Raw genomic sequence first — 17,011 nt, forward strand, 5'->3', positions numbered from 1 at the left:
TTTGTGGGACAATATATTCAACACATGTTAATGTACCAAGTTAGTGCTCTTGTGTTGTATGAATAGATATCATTGCAAGATGTTAAAATTGAATATATATACATGTAGTGCCACAAAAAATCAAACATGAGCATTTTGTATCTCGTTAAATCTATGTTACCATACCACATCAAGCGTTGAAATTTTGGCTATTGCTATAAGGAACACTGATTGTTTATGGGTAAACTTTATTTTAAAAAATACTTTGCGAAATATTCGTTGATTTTGAGTACTTATGTTACTTTAAGTATTCCTTTCAAGGTAGAACCAGAATTTGATTGGTATACTATGAGAAAGATAATTGAATTTATTTGTTTCCTTGGATTACTTTACTAATTTATGCCTGCACCCAATTCATTTTATAAGGTTAGCCCCACAAACTCAAATATTAACATGATAACTTTACTATTATGCCAGCACCCAATACATTTTATATTTGGTTAGACCCACTAACTCAAATAGTTACATTATATTATACATGTATAACACATTTTTAAGTTATATCGAATAATTCAACTACCACCACAATATTAAAATATTTATTTGCATAAATCAACGGTTCAACCTAATCCCAAACATGGTTTGAGTGGCTTTGCTCACACTAATGTTACAAAGCAATATGTATAATTATATAGGCTGCTTTCAGGGAAAATGGGGCTTTTTTAAAGCTTAGGTTAGATATGCTTATTTAAAAAAATCTATAACATAGATGTTGTATTTTGGTTAAAAACATGTGAATTTATTATTTTGTTAGGGAAAAATTAAATTCAGGTAAAAAATAAGTAAATACCAATAATTATGCAAATATTCACGTTTTAACAGTATTTTTGTGTTTATTAGTCTAAAAGAATATTTATTTATTGATTTATATCCAAATTTCTTTAAAAGTTTTATGTTTTCCTATAAAAATGATGACTGAACAGATTGATAGGAAAGATGCCAACACATCAGGGTTGCTAGGGTGCCCACCTAGAATTGGCCTGTTACTAAGGAAATACCTGCGTTAATAAATTATTTGCCATACTTTTGTTGGGAAGATATAAAATGTTTAATTAAATGTCTCACTTGTGCTGACAATCTTTTCATTTAGTAGAGTAAAGTCAATTTCACTCTTAAGTGGCTGGATGCAAGATACCAAGATTTTAACTCATATTCTAGATATTGTCAAGATTGTCATAGATGAGGAATCATACCTGTGGCCTTAAGTGTGGTAACAAGGTTTTTCTAAGACCTGACCTAGTGACCTAGTTTTGTATGCACATAACTCAGATAAAAACAAGACTATTGCCAAGCAATATATGTCCCCTACAGGCTCCACCATTACAGTCTGAAATTCCATCATTGTCAATTTTGTTTATATTTGTTTCCATAGCAACCATAATTTTTGACATAGGAACAAAATTAAATGACATGCATAATGTCCATTTTGCCATCTACCCATGTTTCAGGTTTCATGAAAAAATATGAGGACCTTTTAAAGTTATCATAGGATCCAGAAAACCACCATTTTCAGCAGTATTTCTGGTCTATTTGTTGCCATAGCAACCAGAATTTTTGACGTAGGAACAAAATGAAATGACGTGCATAATGTCAATATTGCCATCTATCCATGTTTCAAGTTTCATGAAAAATATGAAGAAGTTTCAAAGTTATCACAGGATCTAGAAAAGTGTGACAGATAAACAGACGGACTCACACACTAACAGACGCACAGAGCGAAAACCGTAAGTCCCCTCCGGTGAAACCAGGCGGGGACAATAAAGCCCATATATTGCCAAGGCCCAGTTTCTTAAAATTTGAATTATAAATCATGCATCTTTAGTGGTTAAAAGCTTTTTCAAAGATCTCACCATGTGACCTAATGTTTAAGTGCTATGAACTAGGTTTGAACTATAAAAAAAAATCAAGATAAACATTATGAATCAAGTTTCATCAACATATAGTAATAAATGTTATTATAGTGTGGTACATGCAACACGGTTTTGCTAAGAGTTTGCCTGGTGGCCCAGTTTTGTTCACACTAAACCCAGATTGAAACTAGGGCTAGAATGGTCAAGACAAACATTCTGTACAAGTTTCAATAAAATTGAGTCCTAAATAAATAGGTAACAAGGTTTTTAAGATTTGACCTGGACACATAATTTTTTACGCAAGTGACCAAGTGTCAAACTCAGCCAAGATATTCTCTCAATAAACAGTCTGACAAATTTCATCAAAAATCTAGTCAAACATGCTGTACCTAAAATGTTAACACATTAATTCTAAAACTTGACCTTGTGGTCTTATTTTTGGAAGCATGTGACCCAGACTTAAACTCAACCAAAATACAGTCCAGATAAACATTCTAATCAAGTTTCATCACAAATGAATGATAAATGTGTCCGCTAGAAGGGTAACTACCTAAAAGCTTAGTTTCCAGTGACTCTATTTAAAAGGAACTTTTCAAATAAAACAAGAGGGCCTGAAATGCCCAAAGACGCTCACTTGAGATAACAAGATATTATTGGGACAAATCTTCTTACCAAGTTTCATGAAGATCGGAAAATAAATGTGGCCTCTAGAGTGTAAACAAGGTTTTACTATAGCCATAAAAGGAAAAATGCCCCGCCCCTGGCAGCAATGTTTTTTTTTTAATCAACTGGCATCATTTTCGAACTCGTCCAAGATATTATTGGGATGAATCTTCTGACCAAGTTTCATGAAGATTGGACAATAAATGCTGCCTCTAGAGTGTTAACAAGATTTTACTATAGCCATATATAGCCATATAAGGAAAAATGCCTGGCCCCTTGGCATCCATGTTTTTCAAGCAAAAGTTACCTTTTTTGAACTCATCCAAGATATCATTGGGACAAATCTTCTGAGCAAATTTTCATGAAGATCGGAAAATAAATGTAGCCTCTAGAGTTTTAAGGTTTTACAATAGCCATATAAGGAAAAATGCCCCGCCCCCTGGCGGCAATGTTTTTCAACCAACCGGCATCATTTTCGAACTCGTCCAAGATATTATTGGGATGAATCTTCTGACCAAGTTTCATGAAGATCGGACAATAAATGTGGCCTCTAGAGAGTTAACAAGATTTTACCATAGCAATATACATGTATAGCCATATAAGGAAAAATGCCTCGCCCCTTGGCAGCCATGTTTTTCGAGCAAACCTGACCATTTTCGAACTCATCCAAGATATCATAATTAAACCAATCTTCTGACCAAATTTCATGAAGATTGGACAATGAATGTAGCCTCTATAGTAATAACAAGGTTTCACCATAGCCATATAAGGAAAAATGCCTTGCCCCCTGGGGGCCATGTTTTTCAACCAACCGACATCATTTTCAAACTCGTCCAAGATATCACTGAGATGAATCTTCGGACCAAGTTTCATGAAGATCAGAAATAAATGTGGCCTCTAGAGAGTTAACAAGATTTTACTATGGCCATATAAGGAAAAATGCCCCGCCCCTTGGCAGCCATGTTTTTCAAGCAAACGTTACCATTTTCGAACTCATCCAAGATATCATTGAGACCAATCTTCTGACCAAATTTCATGAAGATTAGACAATAAATGTGGCCTCTAGAGAGTTAACAAGGCAAATGTTGACGCAGCATGACGCTCGATGGACAAAAAGCGATGACAAAAGCTTACCATGAGCACTGCCACATTGTGCTCAGGTAAGCTAAAAAAGTGGGGACAAAAGGGAAAGATCTTGGAACACAGGAATATATTTGTAGCAGAATTAAATTTTCAGAAACTAATAACCTCTTAAATGCACTCTTGAACGGGCTTGATTTCTTCCTACAGTCAGCCCACAGGAATGGATGTAACGTTCTAATTCAAACTTGAATGTTTTAAAACTTTTTTAAACTGTCGAAAAATTGTCAACCTTTTATAAAAATTTTGAACAGTTACAGGTATGTAATGTCTACTTCTAAATCTGTCTTCATCGGCTTGGAATTCCCTTTCAAATTAGAATTACCGATAGTAATTTAAAGGCGTTTTCTTTTTTTAGTGCTTAATGCACAAACGGCATGTAGTTTTGTTGTCAAACAGTAACAAAGAAAATTGTCGAAGCCAGTTTGCTTTCACGTTAAGGGGCAGACTTTTTTTCGTCATGGCTGAACGATATTTTGACTAGTTGGGGTGTTATTATTATCATCATATTTTCTAATTCAACTTTACAGAGGAAAAAACATCAAAATCGATTTTGTTTTCTTCGACCGATCACTTTCCGCCATTTTGATAGCTGTGGAAATTTTCTTGACATCTGATTGGTTGTTATAATCTCAACTTACATATGAAAGAAAGCGCTATGAAAGTAAATTAACCATTGGCTGCGAAATGACGTCACATTCAATGAAATAATTCAGGCTTTTTTTGTCCTTCTTTGTGACCCGCTGACAATCGGCCCTTTTCCCTGGGATTTTTTTTCCCTCAGCTGGTAAATTTTCTCCTAGATTTCATTTTCCACTCCCAAAAAAAACCTTTTTTTTTAACCTTTTAATATATAAGTCAACCTGATCCAGCGTAGAAAATAGAAAAATATTTCATAATTAAATTATCTGTTGCCTTGTATTTGTTTTAAAAACAGTAAAATATGTTAAATTGATTATTTAAGACTTCTTTATTTTCCCCAAACTCCGGCGTTTCGCTCAATTTTTTCCCCAAAATCCAGCGTTTCGTAAGATTATTTTCCCCTCAAAAAAGGCCAGGCCCTTCAGGGCTCGATATTAACACTCGCACACTCGCAAAATGCGAGAGAAAAATACCGATTGCGAGTTAAGTTTTAAGCCACTGGAATTTTTTTGCGCGTGAAATAGTGAAAAAAAGAGTCATATTGCTAAATGCGCTCGACGTTGTGAATGCTAAACCGCAGGTCAATTAATAGAACGTCCGAATACCCATATGCGGAAGCTCGCACCTTGTATGTAGACTGGTATACTTATAGTACATATATGTGAATGGAATTGGTACAAAGATAATGAAACAGTCGATTATCCACACATGTTCACTATAAAAGACAAAAAACCTGAACAGTCATGTCGTCAAAGCGAAAAATAACTAGTTTCTTTTTGCCCACAGATTGGAATAACAATACGAAATATAAAACAAAGTTAACCGTTGAGTTGAGAGAAAAAAACGGAAATTAAATTCTTCCACTAAAATAGTGAAAAAGTGGGAAAAAGAACTTCATATATAACACCAAAACTTGTGGTTGAGGTCATATTTTATTTAGTTTTAATAGTAGAAATGTCCAAACTTGCTTTAATTTATGTTTCCAGCAAAATTTCGAGAATGTTTTTGATTTTGCGAGCTGGTATTTTAGCTGCTCGCAATGTTTTGCTAGTAGAAAGAAAAGTTAAATTCGTGCCCTGCCCTTTCCCCAAAATCAGATAAAAAACCCTGTAATTAGTTCTAGTTAGGCATTCACTCTATTTTTTTACCGACTTACACATTGAATCTATTAGTTTTTATTCTTAATTCCTGTGGGCCCGCGGACCCATATACGGTCAACCGGTGGGGACAAATCTTTTTTGTGTGCCAATGACACAAGGTCGCATCCAAGGCAGAACACTGATTTAACATGCAACTGAAGCCAGTGCCACTTGTGATAATCAAGCAAAAAGTGGATTATTAATATCAATTTGTTAGTAAGGACACTGTCAGAGATCCCGCTTTTTTCCTGCTACGTTTTCCACTTACTAGAAATCTCTGATGTATCATTAGAAAATAAAAAACATCTCAAAAACAATGTGTGATTGCAAATGTTAATTCCAAAACCCAAAGAATTTTAGTCTTAAAGGTTAAAATGTTATTTTTTACATCACAGATGTCAGCAATGTTATAATACTTAAAGTCTCAGATAAACCTAGTTAATTAACTTACTATTTTTAATAACTTACAGAAACAAAAATTGCAGCCAATTTTATTTTTGTTGACCAAATATTGCAGCCAATTTCATTTTTGTTGACAGAGTCAGAATCATGAAACCAGACTTTGTATTCATTTTGATATATAACAAGTCTTGCAAAAAACATGGTCAAGGAGGAACATTAGAAAACACTTCTATCTACTAAATTATTTAGGCAAAAATACACTCAATTGAAATCAACATCAGCACTATTGATTTTTTTTTTGGATTTGTTGACAATAATTTTGTTTTGTTCATTTTTATTTTTGAAATTAAAATACAGATGCATACAAAAAGCATCTTTTTATGTCGACATACTGTTTCTTTTACTTCCAAAAGGAGGCTGAATTATGGCAATAAATGTATGTGATTTTTCAACTTTAAAACACTGCATGAATATGCTGTATGTACTCAATCATGATGAATTTCGACATGAAGATATTTAAGCAATTATTGTAATGTTAACATACATGTATTAAGATTTCTTTTGATTGATTCAATGGCACTCTGCATGTAAAGTGAAATTTTGATATTGTCTATGTTTTTGCTGACCAAATTCAACTCTTATTCATGGCGAATAAAGCATTGTTAAATATCTATCTCCAATTATAAACAATGAAAATGTAATATTTGAATCAAGAGAAATGGAGTCTATTCTAATTAATCATGGCCATATTGAGGTTTATTTTGACTCCTGAAATGGGTCAATATATGTATCTATCTATGTATCCTGCCATGCACCCTTTTAGGCAGATATGGACATTTTCAAGTCTGTTTCCTGGGAAGCACCAGTACTTGGTGTCTATGGAGGAGATAATGCTCCCCGAATAGGGAGCAAACCTACAAACTCCCAATCGCTAGGCGGACACCTCATCCACTAACACCACCTTGACCATAAATATAAATAAGTGTTCTTATTAATATTATTATAGAAAACATTTGCTTTAACCAATTTTTAAGGGTTGATAATTAATGAAAAAACACTTGTTTTGACCCATTGAAACCCATGAATAATGTACATTAAAGGGATCTTTTCACGGTTTGGTAAATTGACAAAATTGAAAAAAGTTGTTTCAGCTTCGCAAATTTTTGTTTTAGTTATGATATTTGTGAATTACTGAACATTTACCATAGTCTAATATAGCCATTATATGTATATTTTGAAGATTTGAAAACCTAAAAATTATTAAGCGTTGCAACGCGAAACGATTAAATAATTTGGAGAGTTCTGTTGTTGTCGTTTAAATTTACGAAACTACGAAGATTGCTTATAAAACGTATAAAATACTTCCACGAAGTACACTTGGCGGAATAGCCGAGAGGGCTAATGCGTTTTTACTCCAGCCTAACTCCAGGACTCCTGGGGTCACTGGTTCGAGCCCTGGTGGCGGCTACATTTTTTCCTTTTTTTTAATTTTATTCTTGATTTTTTACTGGAGCTTTTAAGCTCCAATGTTTACATTTATCAATATAAAGTATTTAATGACTAACTTTAAAATATGCCAAAATCTGTGAAAAGGCCCCTTTAAATAACTTATCGTGTAAGTACCTGTTATCGAACAGCACCTATTATCGGACGTTTTGTTTTGGTTCTGTATGCACATGCTCAAAAGTGCGCATGACGTCACATTGATAAACAAATGGTCGCACATGAAGTCCATGAGCTACTTGCATACTTAGCTTGAAACAAATGCGCCGAAAACAGGTTAAAGGAATGCATTTATTGTTATTTACACCGTTTGTGTGTTTTTTGCTATTACTTTTTGAATGCATTTATCAAAACGTGCATTTACACACCAAAAAGCATATTTCCGTTTGCAATTTTGATTGCAGCAGACGCAGATTTTTTCGCCGAGTCCGGGTCACGTGATAGTCATGTGACTTTGTATATACTGGAGTAGTATTTATGAAGTGTCGGGTAATAGGTCATGTTTACATCGGCCGCCATTTTGTTTTGTCTGCTAGAGGTGACAATAATCAGGGAATCATTGTTATAAATTCTTGAAGGTAGTTTGCTGGAAAACTTTACAGATAAATCATTCAATGATTGAACTGTTAGTCATTTGTTAAAACAAAATGTTTTTGTCATTTTAAGTGTTTCAATTTTAATGTAATTTAACGTAAATTCTTAGGTGTTCGATAACTGGTTCGTCCACCATAATAAGCATAATAAATAAAATCTTTCTTTTTGAGGAGCTCAAAGCGGAATTATTTAATTTGAATTCTGTTAAAACTTGTTTTTTGTACTTGTGATGCAAAACGACATATTTTATGGTCTATTCATCTCTACATTCAGCATTCAATTTAACACTAAACGGAAAAAGTGAAATGGTACGAAAGAGTATGTGACGAATTAGGAATGTAAACAAACCGGTAAATAATGCGAAAATTATCACTCGTACCTCGTATTTTGAGCATTCAGCCCCTTTGATTGCCGATGAAATTAATGTCCTAACCATTTTGAGCGATGTCATTCAACTTTAACGAAGACTAACCCCAAAAAAACGTAAGTTCATTAAGTGGCATGAAATCGTGGCCACTGGATTGTTTCACAAGAGGTTACATCACACTTAAATGTTGCATTCGAAGCTAGTCAACTCGTACCTAAGTCAAATCGTACCTTCGGTCAACTCGTACCCGATTTGGTCAACTCGTACCCGATTTTTGGTCAACTCGTACCCCCACTAGTCAACTCGTACCCGAATTGGTCAACTCGTACCCTCCTAAAAATTATTTATATATATCAAAGACGTGAGCGCATGAGTGAACACTTGCGAGACGTCCGCCTGCATAAAGAAAAGCCCATCACTACCCACTTCGATTCGAGCCACTGCGATGACAATATGTACTTCTCGGTCCTGGAGACGCTAAATATCGCTGGACGCCAAGAGCGTGTAATTAGAGAAGCGTTGTGGATAAAGAGACTTAAAACTATGAAACCGTTCGGATGTAATGTAAAAGACAGTGTGTTCCAGTCGGCAACATTAATAGACAACATATAATGCTTATAATAAATAATAGTATTTATGTTTATTTTATAGACATTATATATGTTATGTATATGTATATTGTGAACATGTATATGTATATATATATATATGTATGTATGTATGTATGTATGTATGTATGTATGTATGTATGTATGTATGTTTGTGTATATGTATGTGAGTATATGTATAGGTGTGTTTATATATATATATATATATATATATATATATATATATATATATATATATATATATATATATATATATATATATATATATATATATATGTGTGTGTATAGTATATATGTATATGTATCTATGTATATGTATGTGTATATATATGTGTGTAAATGCGTATATGTGGGTATATGTGTAAAATATCTATATAATAATATATACACAGCGTATAACTCATAATATGTAGCGACTTCCGAATATTGGCGCGTAAAGTCACGTTCACGTCGGGTAACGTTACGTCATTTGTTTTTATTTTTGTATTTACTTCCGTTATGATCGACAGAAGAAAACGCTATGTAAAGTTGTCTTAATAATCGTTTACTGAAGAAGGCCTTTGGCCGAAATATTTAATAAAAGAGTAAATGTGTGAAGTTTTAATAATTTCCTCCCTCTGGAGATCCAATACATAGAGCGTTTTTGTATATGTTTTTGATATGAATGTAGATAAAGGATATACAAAAAATATGATATTTTTTTCAAAAGTAGACAAGTTCATTATTTTTCACACGTGTATAATTATAAACGGCGTGTTTGTCGGCGTTTTGTTTGATAAAATGTTGACCTTTATGACAACAGGACCGTCGGCGATTTGTTAAACAATTTGTTTGTCGTGCATCTTAAATGACACGCGCGGTAGTTGTCGGCATTTTCTTTGATGAATTGTTTGATTGTACACACCGCATGATGACTTAACCAATTAAAGATATTTGGGGTAAAATGTGGGTCCATGAAATTTTCTTCTTCGATGTTTTTGCATTGATTGTCCTCGGCATACTGCGTTTGTATTATAAAAGTACTCCAATAAAATATTGTAATTGTATTTTGTAGATCATAATTAACCAAATTATGCCTAGCGTCTAGAAAAATGCCTTGGCAAACAGCGTAGACCCAGATGAGACGCCGCATGATGCGGAACGTCTGTAAGAAATATTCTAAATATAGAAATAAATATACTTGACATCCCTAATTTTGGAAATAAACTGCTCCAATTTAGAACGATGGGAAAGTCCACTTGCTATAAATGGGTTAAAAAAGTAGTATAGGGATTCAAATGAAATTTCATAAAATAATAAACGAAAAAAGTGCAGAGTTTAAGAGCCAAAACTCCTTTGCATTTATACTCGTATAAGCTTTATTAATGAATTAATGTTGTTGTTGTTGTTGTTGTTGTATATATCTCATAACATACACAGAAAAGATTTGTATAATTATACGATAAAAAATTTATACTATAATTATACGATGAAACTGTGCATTACGTAATTTACTTAAATTTTTTAAGTAATTTATTTAAAATATTTCACGAAGATAAGATTCTTAACATTGTTATTTCAGACACATCCATTTATAACATTCGTATTCACAAATGTTTATTTCTCCAAATAATTGTAAAAATTCTTCTAATCGTGATGCCCCTGTAATTGTAAGGGTCGGAAACATCTCCGCGTTTAAATATTGGTAGAATCACTCCGGACGACCAACTTTTTTTAAATAGTTTAGTATCTTAAATGTAGTAAAATAATATATTTTAAAGGTCTGGCTATAAAATCGATTGTTTCTTTGACATATTCGTAAATAATATTGTCATGTGAGGCCGCTTTTTTATAATTAAGACGCTTGATCACTTCTTCTTATGAAAAAGGTTTATCAAGTTTCGGATAGGAGCTGGTCTGATTTTCAATACGATCGAATTCTTGTAAGAATTCGTCATATTCATTACTTTTAGCATTAAAAAGGGCGATTTGGCGCTTAAAAAGCTACGGCAAAACTCGACGTGTTTATGGATGCGGAAGTGAAAGCGTGAACTACGTGAAGAGCCTTCTGGCCTTTTAATGACTTCTTATGCAATCGCTTTTGCAACCGTCGTATGGGTAATGAATATATATATATATATCGTATATATGACGTAAGAGCCACAAAAGCAGTATATATGACCACAGACGTTTCAGTTTTATTAATGTTAGCGGTTTAAGATTTCGTTCGGGAACATAGAACGCTAGACTCACGCATGTTATTGGACTTAAGGTGGACTTTATAATGGTAAAAATATACACATATTTACTTTATAGCTGTGAAGTATTGTATGATGCATTGCAGAATACGGAAAAATACGACAAAATACTAATTATAAGACGAGTTTACTTTTTTTTTAGTCTAGCGACGTACTGTCGACATATATTATTCAGGGGTCGCCGTGGCGTAGTGGATATGGTGTCCACCTAGCGATCACGGGTCACGGGTTCGATCCCCACTGCGGGAGCGTTCTTAAGATCTCCCCCATAGACACCAAGGAAACGGACTCGAGAGCGTTTCATATAAGCCATAGGCTTGTTATGCAATCGAAAAAAAAACAACAAAAACATGATATTTTATTGTTTCCGTAACCGCGTACAATCGCTTACATATGAGTCGCGCTCTGAGAAAACTGGGCATAATGCACTTTCCGCTTTTATGATATTTTTCGTTTTAAGGAAGTCTCTTCTACACGAAAATCTAGTTAAGGCGGAAAGTGTCGTCCCTAATTAGCCTGTGCGGACTGCACAGGCTAATCTGGGACGACACATTACGCACATGCATTAAACCCAGATTTCTCTTAATAAGAATAATATAGGATGGTTAAAAAAGTTGTTTATTGCAGAATCGCCACAACCCTCGAGCTGTTTATGACAAAATCTATTCGTACCATTACGTCTTGTGGTGTAGAACGAATCAGTGATACATTACCTGTTTTCTTCTGTTTTTAATATTTTGATTGAAATTACAATATTGTTTTGCTAATATTTCAGTATCATGTTTATATTTCAAGTCATGCAATCATCTCGCATTGTTCAATTTGTAACTTGCTGTGCACATTCACTCTATCATTATATGGCAGCTTCGAAACTTTAATGTCATACTTTGTAGCAAAAATGCTCTGTTGAACCATTTATATAATTTTATTTATATTGTAACAGCTAAGAATTTTTCAGATATAGGCCTTTTAGATTCTCTCAGAAACTAAAATTTAAATTGCCATTCATTGATTGTAAAATGTGCTGCTTTAAAACAAAACGCCACGTCTCCATTCAATCCCTATTAAATCTTTTCAGGTTCGTTTTGAAACTAAATTTATTGTTGTCGTTCAATTATTTTATATTTGCTGTGCAACCAAATTCGTTGTCGTCGTTAAATCATTTTATATTAGCTTTGAAACCAAACACAATGTCACCATTGTATCATTTCGGACTCCTTGTAATACATCTTTTACCAAATTTGCTGCGTTAAAACCAAATACAGTGTCGGTCTCAATCATTTCAGATTCGCGTTGATACTAAATCCCTTGTCGTCGGTCAGTTATATCATATTGAAAGCAAATTCATTAACGTCATTCCACTCATTCAGTTTTGCTTCGAAATCAAAATTTTTTTCGTCATTTAATCAGTTAAGCTTCGCTTTAAAACAAATTTTCGTTGTCGTTATTAAATCATTTGACTTTCGCTTTTTACATAAACTCAATGTTGTCATTTTATTTTTACAGATTCCAACAAAAGTTTTCGTCGTCCTGTTTGGTCTGTTTGTAATGATCGTGTTTACCTCCGCCCAAGTAGAGTTCGGTGCGGGGTCGGGGCTATTGCTCGGTACGTAGAAGCATTATGGCAAACTATCTTGTAATAGGTTGCCGTTGTGAAAGGGATTAGTTCGTAACGATGTTCATGTTGTAACAGAGGCCATGTCAAAGGGTCGGGGCTATTGCTAGGTACCTAGAAGAATTATGGCAAACTATCTTGTAATAGGTTGCCGTTATGAAAGGGATAAGTTCGGAACGATGTTCATGTATTAATATAGGCCATGACAAAATTTCAAACACAAAAACACACACATGCGCGCAGACACGCTCCATAATAAATATTCTCTGTATAATATTATATAAAAATGATGTATTTACAAGCCATATCCTCGGCGAATAAGTTACACTGAAAAAGGTGATTATTATTACATCAATGTGATTATTTTCCTAGGAATTAACAATTATTTGTCAATCAATTTAAAAGCAATGAAGTAAACAAAAAATGTGAAAGTTTTGGCATAGAGACCTTCATAACCATACCTATTCTTAAAGAGCATTCCAGGCCAATTGACTTAAACAATACAAAAGAAAGGTCATGCGTTATGATAAAAAGAAATCGAAGCGAATCAAATCTCACTGTTCTGCGGCCATCCTTTTACCGGCTTCTCTCCTGGTGATGATGGTTTACCGCGAACTGCCTCATTTCTCATGTAGTCTCCGACCTTAATGACAATTTACATGTGTTTCATGAAGGAAAACTTTCAAATAAAACTTCATTTTACGCAAATGTCAACTGACTTGTCAACTGGTCATTGGCGTTAGTTTTGATCAGCGATCTTAATTTAGTACAAACATACCGTTTTTCAATGTAACATCTACATATGTAGAGATATGCAATATTGAACCCAAAATGTTGAAGGCAAAATGGACCTTAATTTTATTTTCAGGATTACCTATTATTTTGCTGCTTTTCCTAATACCGCTGCTGACATCAAACAACGGAGGGGGATCGGGACGGACTACTTTTGTATTTGGAAATTTCTCCGCACCGTAAGTGAAGTACTTATCTAATTAACCTGTCAAAAGACCAACGCCTACATTCCAGTCAGATTTGTTTTTCTTAAACGTTTTTAAATAGACATATTATTTGCGTAAATTAATATCATACAAGAGTAGATGTGTATTTTTTTAATCACTGAAAAATGCTTTTTGAAATATTTGCATTGTAGGCTGGTATTGTGTATGGTAGGTTATTTTAAAATCAATTTCAGATATAGTTTTATTTATGGAGTTTGCGCAAAAAAATTAATGTAGTTTTCATTTTCTTTCAGGTCGGGTGGGAAGTAATCTGTATGCTGGGCTGTGGACACAGAATCATCATGGATTTTTTGGTTATTTCATCACAATAAAAACTAATCTCGATATGTCTTTGAATTGAACAAAATAGAAATATTCATAATATAAAACGAGTCATGGCCTTACAAGATATGCGTACCGCTCGTGGAACCATTTCGCATCGTGACCATAGCAAACATTCTTAGCAGACGGACAGAAAATAACTTGACAACCTGAAGATGAAGTATGTTTAATTCACCGGCAATCCCCATCTTATCACATATTGCCATTTTATATCTGTGTAAGCAAACACCCAATGTGTTCGCTTGATTATAATGTTCGCGTCTCCTCCGTTTATTTAACACAACTCGTTAACTTGAAGTAATCGATGACATACTATGGACCTAGCCCCTAGGCGCGCGTCGTTCAGTATAAGGTTTGATTGCTGAACGAATAATTTGTTTTGTTTTATAATTAAATATACAATATACTAATGTATCATACTTTGCAATGGCGAAATGCACTTGCCAAAAGATACGTTAAGGATTATCGGAATAAATCCAGATTTAACCCATTTATGCCTAGCGTCTAGAAAAACAGCGAAGACCCAGATGAGACGCCGCATGATGTGGCGTCTCATCACGGTCTGCGCTGTATGCTTTAAGGAATTTCTGTAAGAAATATTCTAAATATAGAAATAAATATACTAGACACCCCTTTTTTGGAAATAAATTGATCCAATTAATTAGGATGGGAGAGTCCACTAGGCATACATGGGTTAATTTCATATACGATATTACATCACGGTTTGTTGGGAAGAACATGGGAAGCTATGCATTGTTTCAAACTAAACCGATATTTGTATGATATACGATTTGTCAAAAGCTCAAAACGTTTCTTTAAGGAAATTTAAATATAATAATATTCACGAATTAAGGAATTTCTGTTATAAAGATTCTAAATATGTTAAATGTGAATGTAGTATATGTTATTTGTGTGTTGTATAAATGCCTAAATAAAAACACAAGAGACAATAACTTGCATTCTTTTTATTTTAATGTTCAAATTATTCGAACATTATGACCGTTGTTTCAAATTTACATGGAAATCTTATTACTTTATTGAAGAATGCTAAAACATCTAAATACTCATTAAATCCGTTTGTTTTACACAATAATCCCAATCTTTTTTAATTGATTGGTTAGTTGTTAGTTTGGATTCAAAGGTGTTCTTCATTTTTACAAAGGTGCAGATTAAATCGTTTTAGATATTAACGACCCGTGTCAAGTAATGTGTTAATAAGTATTTTAGGTGTTGATTAATTGATTAAATCATGGACTCAATTTTGAGACGAACCGTAATTTGAGGCATATATATTAACAACAACAACAACAACAACTACATTTATTAACTAATACACAAGTGTAACGACATGAATGATAATTATTATTTTGCAATTTGGTAATATTTATAAAAATCATGCAATGGAAAAAGTTAACAAATATTTTACTGTTTCATACCGTAAGATTTTTCCTTTTAACATCGATAATGATAGTTGTTAATAAATATATATTTTGAAAGATTAGTGACTTCTATATATTTCTTAGATAATATAATCTTTGTTTATTGGACATATTAATAAGAATAATATATATATATATATACTTAGGTAATTACTTTAATTAGTCATATCGTACCCTGGTAAAAAAAACAACAACATACAAATTATGTTAGTCTATGCCAAAATATAACTAATTGGTAAACTCGTACCTGCAATAAACATAAAAAACATCTAACGCATGCAAACACCCATCGCAATTTGTTTCCATAAAGAACAAATATTAAAAAGGTACGAGTTGACCAATCTGAAACATGACTAAAGTACGAGTTGACCAAATCGGGTACGAGTTGACTAGGGTACGGGTTGACTTAGGTACGAGTTGACTGGCATTCGTTGCATTCCTCCGTGTTCTATTTTTAAATACTTCATGTTCTCTTCTGGTTTAAAAGCACTTAGACTCTAAATGTTATCGCACCTTTGCTTGCGTGGCTATTTCCTGTGTCCAATGTGTGCCTGCAACATTTAAGTGTATATCATAGGGGCTACGTTCAAAGATATAGAGAATAATAGGTTAGTGTTGATTATAGATCAGGTTTATCATGCGAGGCTTAGAAAACAAAAAGCACGAGCCTTGGCGAGTGCTTTTTCGTTTTCGTGCCGAGCATGATAAACCTGATCTATAATCAACACTGACCTATTATTCTATTTATCCCACTTTTTATTCAGTAAACTTTTTTTATTTAAACAAAATAAGTTTTCACGAGTGTTTGTCGTACTTTGATAATGAATGTAGTGTAACCAAGGTCAGTGTATTACTCCGCGTTCCAAAATTAACCGCTGACCAAATAATCATTTTTTTAAATCAGAATATCGTTCTGTAACAAAGTGTCGAGCGTTATTAATTACAATTTTAATCATATTGAATTGCAAATCTTTAAGTTTTATGATATCAATATGACATTAAGTTGTTATATACAAGGAACTACATTTGTTTACAACGTAGCCTAACACCACACACAATTCACTTTCGATATCAAACTATCGAGTCGATCACGAGGTGCACATTATTTGCTTCTTTGTTATAATATGTGGTTATTTCGTGACGAAATAACAAAGATTACTTGGATTTAAGCTAATTATATACATTAACATTTTGAATGTTGAAAGTGGCACCAAAGAATTGTGAGGCAAAGTTGTTCGAACGCTGGTGAACCGTGAAGTGACTGGGTGGGCGCGAACATCAAGATCAACTTGTTCGACGGTAGACAGTGGTTGTCTAGGCTGCATTTCGGCCATAGTTTCGGTGCGTGAAGGTGTACAAGAGGAACTGTTGGATTGTTACATTTACTGGACTGAGCAAGAATGAACACTTTTGCAGCTGTTCAACAGATATGT

General features: G+C 33.6%; 1 protein-coding gene and 1 long non-coding RNA gene across 4 annotated transcripts in view; one reads left to right on the plus strand and one right to left on the minus strand.

Annotated features, from left to right (window-relative positions):
* LOC127837512 (folylpolyglutamate synthase, mitochondrial-like) overlaps positions 1-16,151 on the minus strand; it is a 41,224-nt gene extending 25,073 nt beyond the window's left edge. The window contains exon 1 of one of the 2 annotated variants that reach the window (XM_052364665.1): positions 16,092-16,151. Coding sequence is in view for 1 of the 2 variants with exons in the window: in XM_052364662.1 (XP_052220622.1) it covers positions 8,352-8,423 (72 nt within the window). In the remaining variant the exon portion in view is untranslated. Of the gene's footprint in view, positions 1-8,351; positions 8,510-16,091 lie in introns of those variants that run through there. The other variant, XM_052364662.1, reaches the window with a different exon arrangement.
* LOC127837518 (uncharacterized) lies at positions 9,452-14,979 on the plus strand. Of its 2 annotated transcripts, none has more exons than XR_008029326.1 (4): positions 9,452-9,469; positions 12,691-12,790; positions 13,668-13,770; positions 14,052-14,979. It is a non-coding gene; the product is annotated as an uncharacterized LOC127837518 (long non-coding RNA). The 2 variants fall into 2 exon arrangements; XR_008029325.1 differs by having other exon boundaries at positions 9,457-9,531.
* Positions 16,152-17,011: the final 860 nt, after the last annotated feature.

This window comes from Dreissena polymorpha, chromosome 7 (genome assembly GCF_020536995.1).
Source record: "Dreissena polymorpha isolate Duluth1 chromosome 7, UMN_Dpol_1.0, whole genome shotgun sequence".
NCBI classification, from domain to species: Eukaryota; Metazoa; Mollusca; class Bivalvia; order Myida; family Dreissenidae; genus Dreissena; species Dreissena polymorpha.